Source organism: Dendrobates tinctorius, unplaced genomic scaffold (assembly GCF_039654945.1).
Source record: "Dendrobates tinctorius isolate UK_male_01 unplaced genomic scaffold, ASM3965494v1 ptg000030l, whole genome shotgun sequence".
In the NCBI taxonomy this organism is placed as follows: domain Eukaryota; kingdom Metazoa; phylum Chordata; class Amphibia; order Anura; family Dendrobatidae; genus Dendrobates; species Dendrobates tinctorius.
Window position 1 is genome coordinate 13,034,354 of NW_027361698.1, and position 20,561 is coordinate 13,054,914.

Genomic DNA, 20,561 nt, shown 5'->3' on the forward strand with positions numbered 1-20,561 from the left:
AAACGCATACAGATGCTGCGTTTTTTTCAAGCATTTTTATGAGCATGCATGAAAAAAACGCAGCGTTTTTATGCGTTTTTAGTGCGTTTTTACCGCGTTTGCGTTTTTTTCCAACATTAGGTGGCCCCTCACACTAACCCAAACCATGACTTTACTAACCCTAACCCTGACCCTAACCCTAACCCTAACCCTGACCCTAACCCTAACCCTTAACCAAACCATACCCTGATCCTAACCCTAACCCTGACCCTGACCCTAACCCTAACCCTAACCCTAACCCTGACCCTAACCCTAACCCTGACCCTAACCCTAACCCTAACCCTGACCCTAACCCTGACCCTAACCCTAACCCTTAACCAAACCATACCCTGATCCTAACCCTAACCCTGACCCTGACCCTAACCCTAACCCTAACCCTAACCCTGACCTTAACCCTTACCCTAACCCTAACCCTGACCCTAACCCTAACCCTAACCCTGACCCTGACCCTAACCCTAACCCTTAACCAAACCATACCCTGATCCTAACCCTAACCCTGACCCTAACCCTAACCCTGACCCTGACCCTAACCCTAACCCTTAACCAAACCATACCCTGATCCTAACCCTAACCCTGACCCTGACCCTAACCCTAACCCTAACCCTAACCCTAAACCCCCTTAACTAACCCTAACTCTAACCCAAACCCCTAAATTCCATTGTCTAAACTAATGGTAAAAAAAAAACGCATGTGCAAAAAAACGCATACATAAGCATGCCAATGCGCACATATGCTCACCATAGACTTATAATGGGTGTCTTGCTGTAAAAAAAACGCATTGCGCGTGCATGCGTTTTTTTGAGGCAAGTCGGACGCCCAAAAAATGCAACAGGTTGCATTTTGTGCGCCCGAGCGCATACCGCAAAAAAACGCATGCGTGGAAAAACGCGTACAAACGCACGTGTATGCGCACATAAGCGCATCCCATGCAAAGTATAGGAAAAAAAAACGCATGCGCTATTTAGCGCTAAAATACCGCGAAAAAAACGCAAGTGTGAAACCAGCCTTAAAGGGTTTGTCCAGGCTTTTCACATAATCTCAGTGAATATCTGGGCTGCAGAATGCTGACAATAAGTAATTAACCTTCTGTGGCCAGTTTGCAGGGTTTTCTAGATATCAGCTCTTGCTTGTAAGAAAAACGTCCGGGGGGGTGTGTTCTGGCATTGAAATGAGAACTGGTCATTCTCTCCTACTCTACTAAAAACCTGCCCTCTATAGCAACAACCCCACCCTCCATAGCAACAGGCCCTCCCCGACCACATGAACAAGCTTATCCCTCCTCACACAGTAACAAATCCTCCCCCTCTAGCAGCCTCAGTGCAGAGAGCCGAACCACCCAGCTGCTCCTCCCCCAGACACACACTGAACAGTGATCTATGGAAAGTGAAACTAGTGAGGAGGAAATGACCAGTTCTCATTTCAATGCCAGAACACACCCCCCTGGACGTTTTTCTTACAAGCAAGAGATGATATCTAGCAAACACTGCAAACTGGCCACAGAAGGTAAATTACTTATTGTCAGCATTCTACAGCCCAGATATGCACTGAGATTATGTGAAAAGCCCGGACAACCCCTTTAATTAAGAATAGTTCACCCCTGCGCAAGTGGCCATATTTTCCTCATTGACACTGAGTTATTACAGCTATCACTACCTTACCACATGGTGCATTATAAGGTTACGTTCACACAGTACTATTTTGGTTAATAGGTCACATCAGTATTTGTAACCCAAAACCAGGAATGGGTCAAAAATACAGAAATGATGCTCTTTAATTTTATATGTTTTCTCTGATTTTTCCTAAGACTTGGGCCACTCACATCAGACAAGTGCAAGAGCTTCCAATATTTGATTCAGACTAGGGCATTGTGCAATTTTTTGTCTGTGGTCAATGTGAAAGCATGCCCATGTGAACTAGCGCATAGGCTAACGTTGGGTCTGAGTGCTGTCCATTTTCTCCATGGACAGCACATGGACTCAAAATGCATTTTGCATGAATGGTGTGTATGCTTGGATAGAACTAAGTATCTATCTGAGTACTGCAAGGTATTTGTACAATATTATGCTACTGGTCTACATTTTTCTTTTCTTTAACGCACTGTGGAATATGATGATGGTGCATAATTAAGTAAAAATAAAATAATACTGAATATCTGTTATATGTATTTTATTTATTCTTCTGTTCAAAGTAAAAATGCTAAATTAAAAATATGAAAAAGGTCTCTCCCTTTTTAAAAGCTCTGCTGCAGATGGCTTAAGGAAGAGATAAGTGGTAACTATATTTCTGCTGAAATCTATATTATTGGCAAATTATTGCGTCGGAAAGTGATGTTCATAAAAATAATAACTACAGGAAATAGCCATTCTTTAGTTATTCTTGTCATATAATTTGCCCTGTGATGCTTCTGAGTTTCATCGGTGCTTCCTATTAAAAATGAGTACTCATAAATATTTATCTTGGCATCCTTAACCCCTTCATGACCGGAGGTATTATTGCTTTTGCGTTTTTTGCTCCCCTTCTTCCCAGAGCCATAACTTTTATATTTTTCTGTCAATATGACCATGTGGGGGCTTGTTTTTTGCTGGAAAAATTGTACTTTTGAAAGACACCATTCGTTTTAACATATTGTGTACTGGAAAATAGTAAAAAAAATTCTAAGTGCTGTGAAATTGCAAAAAAAGTGCAATTCCACAACAGCTTTTTTTTATTTTTTACTATGTTCACTAAACGCTAAAACCAACCTGCCATTATGATTCTGCCGGTCATTATGAGTTCATACACACCAAACATGTCTAGGTTCTTTTTTATTTAAGCGGTTAAAAAAATTCCAAAGTTTGTTAAAAAACTGAGCCATTTTCCGATACCCGTAGCATCTCCATTTTTCGTGATCTCGGGTTGGGTAAAGTCTTATTTTTTGCATGCCGAGACGATGCTTTTAATGATACTATTTTGGTGCAGATATGATCTTTTGGTCGCCCGTTATTGCATTTTAAAGCAACGGTGCAGTGGCCAAAAAAACAAATTCTGGCGTTTTGACTTTTTTCTCAGTTTAGCGATCAGGTTAATTCTTTTTTTATATTGACAGAACAGGTGATTCAGAATGCGAAGATACCAAATATGTGTAGGTTTGATTTTTTTATTGTTTTAATTTGAATGGTGTGAAAGGGGTGTGATTTGAACTTTTATTTATTTATTTTTTTTAATTTTTAAAAACTTTTTTTTTTTCTACTTTTGGCATGTTTTATTAGTCTCCAAGGGAGATTAGAAGCTTCCACAATCTGATCGGCTCTGCTACATACCGGTGATGATCAGATTGCCTGTATGTAGCAGAATTGCTGACTTGCTATGAGTGCCGACCACCTGGTGGTCTCCTGGAGACCTCTGGTTGTTGTGCCAACACATTAGTGACCCGTGATCACGTGTGATGGGGGTCACAGATGGGCAGATTTCCGAGACGCTTGCCAGAAGTGCAAGTTAAATGTTGGTGTCAGAGTTTGACATAGGCATTTAACGGGTTAATAGCTGTGGTTGGATCATGATTCCACCAGCAGCTGATCCGGGCTTACCGCCAGAGACCACATCAAAAGAATGGTATCTGACATCAGCGTACTATTATGCCCGATGTCAGAAAGGGGTTTATGTGTAACCGTTGCTTTAATCTTTATTTTATAAATCAATAATGCACTGAAAATAAGCAATTTTGTAATATATCTGTTAGGCGCCAGAATTCTCCCTCTACACAGAACAGATCCCAAGCTTTATCTTCTCCTGTGGTCTCCCATTCAGTCTCAACCGCAGTGGATGCTGCTCGGCAGAGACATCAGTCTCAGCATCTTACTCAGACTCATGCTGTGCACTTTGTTACTGCTGCCTCTCCAGGTCCAGCCATGGTAACTTGCAACAGACAGAGGCGAGCAGTCATTCCTGAGGCTAAGTCATTGGAGTTCGGCCGTCAGCTGCTCAGGTCCTGGGCCGCTTCTGGATTGGTCCGCTAGCAAGGTCCTGTCTGATTGGCACTGTCTATAAAAGGATCTTTAGAAGAGTAAACACGGAACTCAAATAGGTACTTAGGCACTTAGGTAAAGGTACTCATGTAGTGTGTCCAGCCCGTAGTAATAGTGGAGAAATAAACTTGGCACTCAAAGTTAATAAAAAGAAAGGTTCCTTTTATTTCGCATCCAGTGATTATGTTGCTCAGTTAAAAATTTTCGGTCCACTTCAGGACTTTCATCAGAACTTAAAGTTGTTAACTGGTTCTGTAGGTAAGCTGCAGGGATATTACATCCTGATAGGTCAATCCTGTTGTATTTCAGGATGAATCTCAGTGGAATCTGGATGCTGGAAGGAGCCACTATGCTTCAGCGCGTGGTACTGCGAATAACGTCACCTGGGGAGAGCGCATTTCATCATACGTCAATCCTGAAATACGACAGGATTGACCTATCAGGCTATAATATCCCTGCGGCTTACCTACAGAACCAGTTAACAACTATAAGTTCTGATGAAGGTCGTGAAGTGGACCAAAAACGTTTAACTGAGCAACATAATCACTGGATGCGAAATAAAAGGAACCTTTCTTTTTATTAACTTTGAGTGCCAAGTTCTCCACTATAGAAGGATCTTTGCCACACCCATCGGTGTGTTAAGATCATTCATATTTGCTGTGTGTGTTGGTGGGTCAGTTACCACCCTGTATGCACGTGTGTCGGTAATAGCACTACGAGTGTGTTTCTAGACAGGTAGTGTAGGGTGGGAACTCCCGCTTGAACTTAGCGCCTGCATCGGGCGTCCTCAGGCTCGGGCTGAAAAGCCACCGTGTGTCAGACCAGGTTCAATCACCAGCATAGTGGGAGGTGAGTTGTAGGGACCCCACTATCATCATTTCCCCTATGCTCCTGTGATATCTAACAGAGTATAGCTTAGCTGATCTCAGCTGAGTATAGCTGAGCAGTGCTCAGTTGTTGTACTGCTCTGTGGAGTAACAGAGTCAGGCGCTTTGCACTGTGTTCTTACCGAGTGACGTTTAACTCGGTGTGTTTATGGTACTTACTTGCAGCTATGCTCCGCCATTGTTCTCTAGCTGCGGTTTTTCTATCACCGCATGGTGGACTCCGGGTTGCAATCGCACCTTCTTATAATTTTTATTTGGTGCGTTAAACCCTAACAATATCTTAACAATAAAATTTAAATGCTGCTATCAGAGTTTGACAGTGGCATTTAACGGGTTAATAGCTGCAGGTGGATTGCGATTCCACCGGCCGCTGTTCTGGGCATATGTCAGCTGTTCAAAACAGCTGACATGTGTCGGGAAAGATGTGGGCTCACTGCGGGAGCCCCCATCAAAAGGAGGGTGGCCGACATCAGCGTATTATTATGCCTGATGTCGGAAAGGGGTCAAAGTGTAACCGTTGTTTTAATCTATATTTTATAAATCAATAATGTACTGAAAATAAGCAATTCTGTAATATAGTGATACATTTTAACAGTAAAATCTACATTTTGCAAATGAATAATCAGATGGAGAAAGAAGAGGATTTATTTGATAAAATACTGTATACTGTATTACAAAGTTTTTTATTTTTATGCGTATTATTTATTTATGAACTAAAAATTAAATTGATGGTTACTTTAATCAGCATATATTATAACTTTTTTAGATGGCGAGTCCACTTTTGAATACAACAAAGTGTTAACAGGCTAAATATTTAAAGGCAAAAGCACTACGTGATATGAATCTTACCCCCTCCATTGACCAGTAATGTAGTTTTGTTGCTACATTCTAGTAATGTTATAATATCTCTGATGCCACAGTGTCTGGAACGGAACTGCCAAAACACATGCAAGTGGTCCCTTTAATCTCACTGGAATGTAAAAATGTGATTACCGAGAAGGAGATGTATTTTATTTTACTATATGCAGCATATTCTTGTGGAGATCAGATAGCATTACTGAAAATATGGCACCAGGGAACTAGACGATACTGCTGGAGGATGCCATGCATAGGTTTCTCTGCACTGTTACTTATTTGAAAAAAAAAAGACAAAAAGTTTTAAAGTTTTGAAAAATGTATGGAACACAATTTTTATATACCTGTATGTATCATTTTATTATGGGAAAGGCAAAGCTTGATCATGTGGTGCTTATGCCTTTGACAGGAAGATTGATGGACCTTAACCTATCCTAAATTGGATGGGATGTTCTTTCAATTTTTTTAATAGCTACTAAGCCAATAAGACTTTTTTTTAATAAAACACTGACAGATTGCAGTCATTAAACAGTCTGAACTTTGCCCTTGCTCAATACTGGTTTTTCTGTGTCAGAGAAATAGCTGGACTGGTTATTATGAAGCTCTTTTTGATGGAATCATGACGTGTTTTATTTGGAAAAGTAAAAAGAGTAGTTTGCTTCTAAGTCAAAATCAACACTGGACTGAGGCTACTGTATTCCCACTCTGGTATATAGTGTTCAATACAGATCAGTACTTTACAAGGGAGTTGCTCATTTAAAAAAAAAGCTATTTTCAATGTATTAAGGAGTTCTGAGTATATAGGAGTGGTTACTTGAGCAGTATGTTAATTTTGTGGTCAAAGTCGAAAAGGGGATCCAAAGAGGTGCATTACCCTTTTGCATTACACACTGAGTAATGACACATTAATGAGAACAATGTTATGATTATTTTTTTCTAAGACCCCGTTAACAAGGAGAGGATTCAAAAAAAGTAAAAATTAGACATAAATATAAAGTTTGATACTTACCAATCCAAGCCTTTGTGGTAGTTATTTCCATTAAAGAATTGCATCTCTTCAAATGTTTTTGGGTTTGGTGAATTGCTGATTATCGCAGGATGCATAACCAAAAACAAGTACAAGGCTGTAGTACCTATCACAAAACAGAAAAAAAATAGCTTAAATAAGTATTTTTAGATAATCAAAAGAAACTCTATCATTATTTTCCCTTCCAGTAAGTGATGGATTATACTGATGGGTTAGTGTACAAATAAAGTGTAAACATAATTTTTTACTTACAATGTGCTCTTGGATGTTCATCTAGCAAACATGAAAATAAAGTCAGCACATGGGACATTTTTACATATACAGCAGAAGAGGTTTTGGTGGCTCTACAGTGGTTGGTAAATGATGGTGTAGGGATTATCCACACTCACCTAAGGAGTGGGAGATGGCACCAAGTGAATGCCCGTTCAGAGACTCAGTGGGTAAAAGTGATATATAAAGTTGCGGGGCAATGGTGCGCTGCCCAATCAGGCAGCCCACCGGCACCCTGCCGCATTATACAGTATATCAATTTTATATACAGTATATGGATGATGTGACCATTGATAATTTAGAATGTAGCAATTATGACCCATTAATTTACCAACATTGATTACTATTTAGAGACCTCATACATTATTGGTAGTTCATGGGGATTTTCTAAGGATTATCCTGCATACATAGTAGACCATAGCATAACTGACTTTTTCATCAGCTTGGCTATCAGAGCAATTAAGATGCCTTCAGAGTGTCTGGGCACTGTTTTATTAGATAGGATCTTAGATGCTTCTGCGGCTGGTGTCAGTATAGTCCTCAGGTATCCCTGCTGCTGACATCATAAAGTCAAGCATAGCATAGCTGTGCTACCAGCCAGGTATCATATCAAGTAGGATGCCATGAGAGTGTCTGGTGACTGAATCATAAGGTTCCATCTGTCTTTCATGAATTAGATAGTGTCATTAGGTGCATTTGGTATGAGTGGAATCTTCAGAGTGTGTTCATGCCTCCTCCTACTGGCATAGTAGAGCTGAGCATAATATAGCAGAGCTGTGCTACATCCCAGTGTCAAAACAATCAGGATGCCAAGAAAATGTCAGGGGACTCTATTAGATAGGGTCATTAGGTGCATGTCTATATATTTGACCGACAGTATCACAACTATTGGCATATGGATCCAATGGCAGCAGAGTGTAAAGATATGTGGGGGGAATCATTAGGGTGATGAGAGTTGCAAATTAGTGAAAATTTTAAAAGCAGATTGCATTGGCATGCATGATTAATTCTGTATGTAGAGAACTGAGACTAAATGTTAATTTTGGGAATAAACCCTTAATGCAGCCTTAGAAGGTATGGTATATGCTTTTTTCTATTAGTCTCAAAAATCTTGACATGTCCTAATGGCTTACAATGGTTAATAGTGTTTTTATGCTGGAAATAGCACTTTGTACTAATAGTTTTGCTTTCAAAAATAACACAAAGCCTGAAGTAATAGGGGGAAATGGTATTGTAAATAATATTTAGCCCAATATCACACATAGCATACTAACTGTCACAGATGAGCAATGATAATTTTATAAAAGGGTTATTACCAAATATATAAGATACTCTATGTTAGGGTTAACTGATTGCAATGAATATAAAAAATGGTAAAGTGCGATTGCAACTCGGGGTCCACCGTGCGGTGGTGGGAAACCGCAGCTATTGAACAATGGCAGAGCGAAACTGCAAGCAAGCACCATAAACACACCGAGTTAAATGTCACTCAGTGTGAACAGAGAGCATAACACCTGACTCTGTTACTTCACAGAGTGGTATAAGAAGAGGAAGCACTCGAGACTATACTCTGTTAGAGGTCACAGGAGTATAGTGGTCATGATGCTAGGTGGGGTCCCTATAGCTACCCCCCCCAGGGCAGACTAGGTTGGTGGTTGTACTCACTCTGACACTTAGGACGCCAGATGATGAGTCAAGCTGGAGTTCCCACCCTACACTGCCTACCTGCCTAGAATCACAATCGCACGTGCACACAGGGTGGTAGCGTATCCACCAACACATATGATCTTAGTGCACCGACACGCACTCCAGGGAACCTTTTATACATTCCTGTTCAAGTCCAGACAGACAGGACCTTGCTCGTGGGCCAATCCGGACCTGCCACGACACCCGAGCAGTTGACGACCGACCACCAATGAGAGGTCGCCACCTCATGAACATGCTCAGTAGAGTGATTTCTGCACTTAACCTCTGGAATGTCTGTTCGCTGCTGCCTATTGCTAATTACTATAGCTTTGTCTGGAGAGCCAGCAGTAACCGTCTGAGTTAGACGCTGAGACCGATGTCTTTGCTGAGCAGCTCCCACTGTGGCTGAAGCAGAATGGGAGACTGCATTGGCAGACAAGGCTTGGAATCCATCCTATGCAGAGGGAGAATCCTGGCACCTAACACTCTATCAATAGCATATAGTTATTAATTGTGAGTGGTATGACCTCTGCCAGCTCAACTGAACTGTAAAACAGGCTCTGAAAAACCCCATCTGAATATTGCCAAGACTAAGGCTGCACGCTACTGCTCCATTGATTCTCTATGAGATTGTTGTAATTAGCCAAGTACAGTACTCTGCTATTTCCAGCACTTCCATAGACAATGAATAAAGTAGAGGTGTGCATGCACCTTTTTGTTAGAGGGGTTTTCCCACTAATAGAGTTAATTTTAATGATAATTTTTGTCTATAGATCATGGAATAATAATAATTTGCACAACTGAATGTGTATAAAAAATGTTTCTCTGCTGATAACTATGTACTGTGTAATGGTCATATCTGATGATACAGGAACATGGTCTAATCATACCACAGATCCTGGGCGGGGGGAAGCAAAGTAGAGTATACAGACATTACAGTGGGAGATAATAGCTGATTCTTTCTTTGATGTAAAACATTGCTTAAAGACAGGCAGTGAAATGTTTTACCTCACAGAAAGAATCAGCTGTGATCCCATGCTGTCCTCTCTGTTTACTTTTTCCCACGCTGCGCCAATCCTCTGGAAAGCTCTACCCCAAGAAATTAGGACTATCCACAATTTGCATAGTTTCAGGCACTCCCTCAAAACACATTTGTTCAGAGCGGCCTATCACGTTCACAAATCACAGTCATTCTATGTGTAAGTGTGCATGTGAAGCTCATTCACTATCTCCATCCATCCATCCCTCACTCCCTCAAGATGCCATAATTGGACCATCATTGCAAATACACCATTGTAAATACACACCTGTAGTCTGTATCTCCCCCACCTCATTGTAGATTGTAAGCTCTCATGAGCAGGGTCATCTTATTTTGCTTTAATTATTGTATTCTTAATGTTGCTACTTATGACTTATGTTTGGAACTGTTAAACTGTAAAGCGCTGCGGAATATGTTGGCGCTATATAAATAAAGATTATTATTATTATACTTTTTTGCTTCCTCCCCTGCCCAAGAGATGTGGTATGTGCCAACCATGTCTCTGTATGGTCAGACACAGCCATTACACAGTACACAGCAGGGGCAATTTATAAGATTATCTCAGCACAGGAACATTTTTTTTTAAACATATTCAAATTGTGGAAATTATTATTATTCCAAGATCTATTAATTAAAATGTACTTTGTTCCAGGCAAAAAACATCTTTAAAGAGTAATTCAAAATCTTGGTACAATCAATGCTGCTTTCTCTTGTTTAAACAATAAGAGAGATGGGCAAACCCGAAGACTAATGTTCGGCGTTCATACTGAACTAACTGTTCGAGCATGGACACCGAGCAACGACTTCACCAGGAAATCCGTGTTGCTGTTCAGGTTCGGCTGCCTGAACACCGGGTATTTGTCGCACTGTCATATGCATGGCAACACGGCAAACACTTCTTCTGATCAGTGCTAGCGTGGATCTCACCAAGGTTACAGCAGTTCAGCCTGGCAGGGAAAGCAGGCTCAGTGACAGGAGGTAACCTCGATGACGCCACCGCCGGTCACTGAGGCTGTGCTCAAATCAGTGGTTCTCAGCCTGGACGGTCACATCTTGGCAACATCCAGGTTGAAAACTGTTTTTCCCCCAGACATGGATTATGGCATGGGACAGAACGACAGAGAGGTGAGGGCTATTGTTGTTTTTTTATTTTTGTTTTATTACAGGAGAGCGAGGGCTTTGTTGGAGTAGGCGTTTGTTGTTTTATTTCTAATAAAGGACTTTATTCTTGCTGTATCTTTATTTACCATATAATTATAGGATTAGTAATGAATAGGTGTCTCATAGACATCTCACCATTATTAATCCACGGGCTTGATGTCACCTGACAATGCAAAGGTGACATCAACCCCAAAATATGAACCCCACTTGCTGCTGCAACAAGGCTAGAGGGAGGAGCTAGGCAAAGCACCAGAATTGGTGCATCTAATAGATGTGCCTTTTATGGGCAGATGTGGGATGCTATGTTTAGGCTTGGGGGCCAATATCCATGGCCCCTTACATCCCCGAGAATACCAGCGCCCAGCTGTCTGCTTTAGCAAGGTTGGTTGTCAAAAATGGGGCGGACCCCATGCCGATTTTTTAAATTATTTATTTAAAAAACTTAAATACATAGCATGTGTACCCATCTATTTTTGATAATCAGCCTTGTTGAAGCTAACAGCTGTAGCTCCTGTTAGGCACTAGGATTCTCCCACCACATGGGATGGATTTCAAGCCTTATCTGGTGTTGTAGTCTCCCATTCAGAATCAGTCGCTGGGATGACTGCTCAGCACAGACTTCGGTCCCAGCACCCTGCCCAGGCTCGTGCTGCATGTGTAGTTACTGCTGGCCCTCCAGCTAAGCCTATGGTGACTACTAGTTCACTTGTGCAGCGCTGTGCTCTGGAACTGAAGTCTGGATTTCACCCTACTGAGCATGTCCATGATGTGGTGCCTTCTCATTTGTGCTTGGACGTCTGGTGCTCCGGTGATGTGGCAGCTTCAGATTGATCTACAGGCAAGGTCCTGTCTGTCTGTCAATGAGCAAAGTATAAAAAACTCTGAGGCTATGTGCACACGTGCGGAATTCCCACGGATTTTATGCGTTTTTGCCACGTTTTTTCACAAAAATGCATAAAATAAGCAGCCCATTGTAACCAATGGCATTCCGCACATGCTGTGCTAATGTTGCGTATTTTTCCTCAGCAAAATCGCATCGCGGAAAAATAAGCAGCATGCTCATTCTTTTTGTGGAATCACAGGAATTCCACACACATAGGAATGAATTGTTCCGCTTACTTTCCGCATGTGGCTATGCCCACCATGCGGAAAGTAAGCAGAAAATGTGCAGACGGTACCCACGATCTGGAGGAGAGGAGACTGTCCTCCAGGCCCTTGGTACCATATCCCTGTAAAAATAGAATTGAAATAAAAAATCGTGATACTCTCACCTTCTGGCGTACCACGCAGTGTCCCCAGGCATCAGTGATGCTCCCGTCAAGTCCCGTTCCCAGCGATGCCTTGCGACAATGACCTGTGATGATGGAGAGGTCTCGCGTGATGCCATGTCATCAGAGGTCATTGTCGCAAAGGCATTGCTGGGAACAGGACTTGCCAGGAGCATCTCTGAGGCCTGGGGACGCTGCGGGGGACTCCGGAAGGTGAGAATATCACGATTTTTTATTTTTTTTTATTAGTTTTAACATTATATCTTTTTACTACTGATGCCTCATGGGCAGCCTCAATAGTAAAAAGTTGGTCACACTTTTCAAACACTATGTTTGATGAGTGTGACCAACCTGTCAATCACTTTTCCAAGTGATGCTACAGATCGCTTGGAAAACACTAGTATTCTGCAAGCTATATACACTTGCAAAATGCTAGTTTTTTGCCGGAATTACTTGGGAATTACACATGTGGAATTCTAGCATATTTCACGAGGCAGGGAGTTGCGGAAATGCCATGGAAATTTCCACGACAATTCCACACGTTTGCACATAGCCTCAATCGTTCACACCTGTGTGCTAGTATCATGTGTATTTGGTGTGTTGGTGGCTGCTTTACCACCCTGTGTGCATGTGTGCCACTAATAGCACTGCGAATGTTTTTCTCGACAGGCAGTTTTGGGTGTCAATCAGTTTTCCAAGCGATGCTACAGATCGCTTGGAAAACACTAGTATTCTGCAAGCTAATTACGCTTGCAAAACGCTACTTTTTTGCGGGAATTGCTCAAGAATTACCCATGCGGAATTCTAGTGTACTTCACGTGGCAGGGAGTTGCGGAATTGCCGTGGAAATTTCCACGGCAATTCCGCACGTTTGCACATAGCCTCAATGGTGCACACCTGTGTGCTAGTATCATGTGTATTAGGTGTGTTGGTGACTGCTATACCACCCTGTGTGCATGTGTGCCACTAATAGCACTGCGAATGTTTTTCTCGACAGGCAGTGTTGGGTGGGAACTCCTGCTTGAACTTAGCAACTGCACTGGGTGTCCTCAGGCGCGTGTGCTAAAGCACACTGTGTGTCAGCAGGTTCATCCACCAGTTTAGTCTTCCTTGGGGGGTTAAGTTATAGGGACTCCATTTAGTATTTTGTTTTGTATATGCCTGTGCAGTGTAACAGGGTATAGTCCTTTGTGTGTTGCTTTTTAGTACTGCTCTGTGTTGTAACAGAGCTTGGTACGCTGCGCTCTGTGCATACTGAGTGACAATTAACTCAGTGTGCTTTAAAGTGTTTTCTCACAGCCTTGCTCCGCCATTGTACTAGCTGCGGTTTCTCCATCATCGCACGGAGGACCCCACATTGCGAACGCACCTTATTATTATTATTTCTTATTTTGTGCATTCCGACAGTCGTAACAGTATACTAGCGTCAGGGTCTGGCTAGCAATGGCGGATGATCAGCGTCTTCAGCGGTTCATCCAGCAGCTTGAGAGCAGGTTGACCACTCTCGAGCAGGCGTCTACAGCTGTGGATCTTGCTGCATTGGTAGCACAAGCAGCCGCCGAAGCCGCTACTAAGGTTACTGCTGCTGTTTCTGTTTCCTCTGTGCCATGTTTTTCGCTGCCCGAAAAATTTTCTGGGGACAGCAAGGCTTGTAGAGGGTTTGTGAATCAGTTCTCAAGCCACCTGGAGTTACTGGCTTTGCGATTCCCAACAGAGCGTACCAAAGTGGTATTTATAATTTCCCTATTGTCAGGCAGGGTGTTGGAGTGGGCTATGCCATTTGAGAACAAGATGATCACCTGATCATTAGCACCTCTCACTTTCTGGGTGCTCTGAAAGATGTTTTTTTGGAGCCACAAGTAACTCATGATACCGCACTCCAACTCCTGGCTTTAGCTCAGGGATCGTCCTTAGTTAGCCAGTTTGCCATTCAGTTTCGTACCCTGGCTACCGAGTTGGAATGGCCTGAAAAGGTCCTGATACTGACTTCTAGAAGGGATTAGCAGATTATGTCAGCAATGCTTTGGATACTAGGAAGATTCTAACTACCCTGGAGGAATTAATATCTGTGGCCACCCACATAGATCTGCGGCATGTTGAGCGTGGCTTGGAGCAAGCCCATACTAAACCCTGGGTTCAGTTGGTTTTTAATTTCACCAATCCCATGTGTCTTCCAACTCAGGTTGGCGGCCCTGCAGACCCCATGGACGTCTCTAGAGTGGAGCCAATCTCCCACTTTGTATGTCCACAGCCGACTTGTTTTGCCTGCGGGCAATTCGGTCACTTTGCCAATAAATGTACCAAGCAACAGAAAGAGTCACAGCTTCAAGTGGCCTTGAGGAGAGGTTCACTAGTTCCTGTTGAAGTGTCACCCAAGTTATCTTTTGGGGTTTCTCTGACATTTCGGTTGGCTACTCTCAGAGTGCAGGCTTGCATGGACTCCGAGGCTGAGGGCAATTTCATGTCTGCTACCTTCGCCCAAAAGCACGCTATCCCATTAGTTATGCTACCTAAGCCAATGCCTTTTCGGGTAGCTAACCGGTCTGTTTTAGCCAACCCCAATTTTCCATCAGACTGTACCCCTTACACTCACTGTGTCTCCAAAGCATCAGGAGATAAACTCCTTTCTAGTTATCTCTGAGGGTATGGATGAGGTACTTCTGGGGTTACCCTGGCTGGGTCTTCACTCCCCCCAGATTGATTGGGCAATGGGGAGCATACAAAAATGGGGTAGCTTCTGTGAGAGCCTGTGTCTAAAAGCCCATGTACCCCCGGTCAAGTTCTTCATACCATCTAGAACTTCAGCCGATGTGCAAAAACACTTCAATGCCTCCCAACATATGGTGGCTTCTGAGCATGGCAAACATTGCCGGGGATAACGTGTTAGAGGGGGCAATGTTAGGCGCCGGGATTCTCCTGCTGAATGAGATGGATCTCAAGCTTTGTCTGGTGCTGTGGTCTCCCATTCAGTCTCAGCCGCTGGGTTGACTGCTCAGCACAGACTTCAGTCACAGCACCTTGCCCAAACTCATGCTGCATGTGTAGTTACTGCTGGCCCTCCAGCTAAGCCTGTGGTGACTACTAGTTTACACGTGCAGTGCTGTCTCTAGAGCCTAAGTCTAAGTCCAGATTTCACCCTACTGTGAATGTCCATGATATGGTGCCTTCCCATTGGTCTCGGATGTCAGGCAATGTCCTGTCTGTCTGGACTTGAGCAAGGTATAAAATGCTCTCAATGGCGCACGCCAGGGCACTAGTATCATGTGTGTTTGGTGTGTTGGTGGCTACTACACCACCCTGTGTGCATGTGTGCCACTAATAGCACTGTGAGTGTTTTTCTAGACAAGCAGTGTAGGGTGGGAACTCTCCGCTTGAACTTAGCATCCGCAACGGGCGTCCTCAGGTGCGCATGCTAAAGCACACCATGTGTCAGAGCAGGTTCAACCACCAGCTTAATCTTCCTTGGAGGGTTAAGTTATAGGGACCTCAATGAGTATTTTATTTTCTGTTCACCTGTGCAGTCTAATAGGGTATAGTCCTTTGTGCGTTGCTTTTTAGTACTGCTCTGTGGTGTAACAGAGCTTGGTACTCTGCACACTGAGTGACATTTAACTCAGTGTGCTTTAAATTAAATGTTTTCTCGCAGCCGTGCTCCGCCATTGTGCTAGCTGCGGTTTCTCCATCACTGCACGGAGGAACACAGGTGTTAGGAATGGCGGAACGCACTAAATAAAAATAAATAATAAAGTGCGTTCGCTGCTCGGGGTCCACCGTGCAGTAGGTGTTACACCGCTGCTAGGTAATGACAGAGGAGCAATATTGCGGTATGATGCGCACGGGTTCAACTTCACCCGGAGTGCGCAGAGCGGGCTCTGTTCACACACAGAGGTGCCGATATGGCGGTATAATATGCACAGGTTCAACTTCACTCAGAGTGTGTAGAGCAGGCTCTGTTCACACACAGAGGTGCCGCAACAACATACAAAATGCTGAACCTGTTAGTGACACAGGCCTCAGGTAAGTGCACACATGGTATCTGGTCACAGGAGCAGGACCCAAGACAGAGGAGCTGCATCCCTCTTGACCTACCGTGTGTGCGGCGTCACTTCTGCGAGCGCCAAGAAGGGCTGCAACTGCAGCGCGGCATAGGACACTGCCGCTCAACGACAAAGCCAGAAAGCAAGCGCAATGTCGGACGCTAGCATAGCGGTGCGGTGTGCTCAGTGGCTTAAGGCTTGCCACTGACTGGCGCTGACTGCTAAACTAATTCCCTATCCACATGCGTAATATCAGAGGGAAGGGGTTTTATAATGAGTCAGTTACCAGAAACATACATCCGTCACCATTCACACATAGCAAGTAAAGTCTATACTACCGCATGGCCGAACGGTCATGCACGCTTTTTATAGCCGTGCGGGACCTTCCAGATCTCCGAGATGGACCAATGAGATCTGGAGCAGGACCTGGGCACATGACTCCCGATCTCCAATGGGAGATCGTCTCGTGAGCATGCCCAGTAGGAGCACAGAGGAACTGCAGCAAATTAATCTTATCTGCAGTAGATAGACAGCAGGAGACCGCAGAATGTGAGGCTCTGGATTCCTGCAGAGCAGACACAGAAACCTGACACCTAACACCAGGTTGTGAACGCACCTTGTTATTATTATTTCTTATTTGGTGTGTTCCGCCAATTCTAACACCGCATGTCACCCGTGCTACTGTGAGCAGCCTGAGTGGCCTATTTGTGCCTTCACAGCCAGCAATTGTGAAGGGCAGTGCCTCCAGTGGTTCTTGATTATTTGCATGCCCACGTTCATTCTGCATGTTAGAACATTCCTCTGACAACCATAATCCCCTTGTCTTCAAGTATTTAAGTATTTTACTTAAATTTTTTTTAGAACTTTGAAAACAAATTTTTCTGTTATTCATTTTGACGCCCAGCCAGTCTGTACGTCATAACAGAGATCATATGACAGGCATGGGCTGGACAGCTGATCCCTGACTGTCATAGCAACTTATCAGTGATGATGCCTCTGAGGACCTGATGGGCACCCAAACTGATAGGTGGACTAGAGTGTGGTGTTTATCGCTGCTGTCAGTGATTGACAGCAGCATTTAAAGGGTTTTCCCATCCCTAAGATCCTATGCCAATATGTATATGTATCTATATGTAGTAGGTGTAATAATAATAATGTTAGCAAATAATAACAATTACAAATGTAGATTAGTTCTTCTAATAAGCTATGACGCTTACCCATGTGCACAGCATTACAGTAGGTAGAGTATCGCAGGGTATCCATGGCTATGAGCACCTATATAGTGATAACTATTTAGCTGTTAGTGGTTGTAACCATGGATACCAAAGCTACTGAAATTCCTTGCACATAGGGTTAGCGGCATAAATAATCAGAAGAACTATATTGCATTTCTAATTGGAGGTATTTGCTAATAATATTACAATTACACATACTTCATATTGGGATAGGATCTTGGACATGCGAATACTTCTTTAAGAGATTAACAGCAGTGATTGATGGGCATGTTAATTGCTGCTGTTAGAGGTAGTTTCCAGGCATATAATAAAGACAGTGTCTGCCCTGTGCAGAGTGGGCTTACCTACTGGGTCTGCTCCAAAGTCCAAAATATTCTTCATGACATCATGGTATTCCATAAAGTGTTAAACGGTTGGATGATTTCCTTGATACACATTATACTGCGGGTTATAGTTAAATTAGTGACAAATGTACAATTGGTGGAGAAAGGTTGAACTTGATGGACCTAGGTCTTTTTTCAGCCTATTTAACTATGTAACTATGTAATGTCATTGATAGCATGCCATGGTGTTTACTTCTGCACATGGTGCTCATATATGATACTGAATAAATTAAGATGCTTTGAAAATGTTGTTTTCATTTTTCCACAATTTGCACATCATTAACATGTCTATCGATTCTGTGATTTCCTTCATTCCACAACTTTTTCTTCTTGGTGCTGCAATTTCAATGTTGAGGAATTTATCTTTTCCTATTATGCATCTAAATCTATTTGACATTCTCATTCCAACTTTTTCTTAAAGGGAATCTGTCACCACATTTTAGCCCTATCAGCTGCCGGCACTGCCATCAGAGGCTTATCTACAGCATTCTGTAATGCTATAGATAAGCCCCCGATGTAACCTGAAACATAAGAAAAACACATTAGATTATACTCACCGGGGGGTGGGGTCCGGAGCGGTGGGTGTCGCGGTCTGGTTCGGCGCCTCCCATCTTCATGCGATGCCGTCCTCTTCCTTACCTCTGCCTCAGCTCCTGCGCAGGTGCACTTTATCTGCCCTGTTGAGGGCAGAGTAAAGCACTGCAGTGCACAGGCATCGGGAAAGGTCAGAGAGTTCTGCGGCAGATGTAAGAAGGAGGACGGCATCTCTATAAGCTGGGACGCGCTGGGATAGACAGCGACATCCATCGGACCGGACCGGACGCCCGGGTGCGTATAATCTAACTTATTTTTCTTATCTTTCAGGTTACATCGGGGGCTTATCTACAGCATTACAGAATGCTTCAGATAAGCCCCTGATGGCGGTGGCGGCAGCTTTTAGGCGGAAAATGGGGTGACAGATTCCCTTTAATGTTGTTTTACTTGCATCCATATAGTGTTGGGGAACCTATATGGGAAAAACCATGTATCTGAATCTTTCTGGATGGATAAAAGGAGAAGATAAATCCAGAGAGTGCCTTAGGGCCTCCATCCTTCCTACACACCTTGTACAATGTTGGAATATGGGTAGGATCGCTTTACTATACCAGTCTTGTAGAGATTTATGATGGTTTAGCTTTATTCCCACTAGGACTTATTCATATTGGCATCATGAAAACATAAAATATTCTGGTTAACAAGTAAATGACTGATTCACGATTCTCCTTTGTATTGAATATAGAATTATACGTAAGAGCGCATTCAGTAGGAAACATTTTTCTTATTTCTTTTCTTGCTCAAAGAACGACTACTAGTAATTAAGTCACCATACACAAGTTGGATCTCTTCAATGAGAACCTGCATACCCCTCTATTTGCTACATTTAATACATTTCATCCAGCCACGTAGAACCTTGCTTTGTGCAAATGAAGGGTAGAACCCTGAAACAGCCACCTACAGATGGGTCTCTCTTCCTGTTGGTGATATAACATGATTTACTTTCTTTTAGAGAAGAGCTAACGTACATACACTAAAGTTACATTGCACTGTTATATTTGTCATCTTTCCAAAGAAGAAAAATTATTAATTACACCACAAATTAACTTAGTGACACAGGAACGCCAAGGACTTAATATTAAATATTGTGTTTTACTTTATCAATAATGCTCAAGCTTTAATAGATATTAATGTCTTGTGGATAAGTTTAACCAGCAATAAATTCCCATTACCCTAATTTTTATACGACAACTCTTAATATTCCATTAAATTCAATTAGAAATGTAGTGAACCTTTAAATCTGGTGCATCTGGTGTAAAATCAACACGTAATATGTATGTCACTTCTAATTAGAGAAAACAAAAAGCAAAAAACACAAATATCCTGAACTAAAAGTAAAAAATATACTGCAAATAATGCATAAAGGTAATAATAATAATAAGGGTATTTAGTAAACATAATTTTGATCAAAATAATGTACAAGCCATCCCGCCACGTCACGGCAACCCTTGTGGGACAGTCCCTACTTTTTTATTCACTTCTAATTAGGACAAATTATTTATTTTGCAATGCAATGATATCTAGGTGTGGAAATAAGATTTTATTTAGGATGAACTATTAATAAATTACTATGTTACAAATGAAATTATAAAAGAAATATTGAGGGTATGTTTTGCACATACATATAATTTTTCTTTTACCCTTTCCACTTATCTTTATTATTTTTGGTACTATGTCCAAATTTAAAGGTTATAAACATTTTTAAGCTATGCTGTATCTCTACCGAAACCTACTTGGATGTTAAAGTAGAAACAAACGATAAATACAACAAAAACATGAGAATTGAGTTGTTTGGTGGGGTCCTCACATTGAAGAATTGTTTGAGCAGTTCTTGTATCTGTGAGTAACTGCACAATTATGGTGGAATCATGGCAGTGGATCATAATTTGGAGATTTATACCATGTGTCAAAGCACCACTCCAGCGGTTTTTTTTTGCACTCCTGGAGTGGTGCTTTAAATTTTAGTCTACTGCCTCCTTTCTCATACTCACCTACCTTCATAACTTTCCAGCATCACTCCCATCGGTTTCCAGCTGCACAGAGGTCATTTTTCTATACAAGTCTATAAAAGCCTCA

General features: G+C 42.4%; 1 protein-coding gene across 2 annotated transcripts in view; it reads right to left on the minus strand.

Moving 5' to 3' along the window:
• LOC141086129 (bifunctional heparan sulfate N-deacetylase/N-sulfotransferase 3-like) overlaps positions 1–20,561 on the minus strand; it is a 682,308-nt gene that overhangs the window by 195,868 nt on the left and 465,879 nt on the right. For both annotated transcript variants that reach the window (XM_073571870.1, XM_073571869.1), the window contains exon 9: positions 6,795–6,918. In XM_073571870.1, coding sequence (XP_073427971.1) covers positions 6,795–6,918 — 124 coding nt within the window. The remainder of the gene's footprint in view (positions 1–6,794; positions 6,919–20,561) is intronic.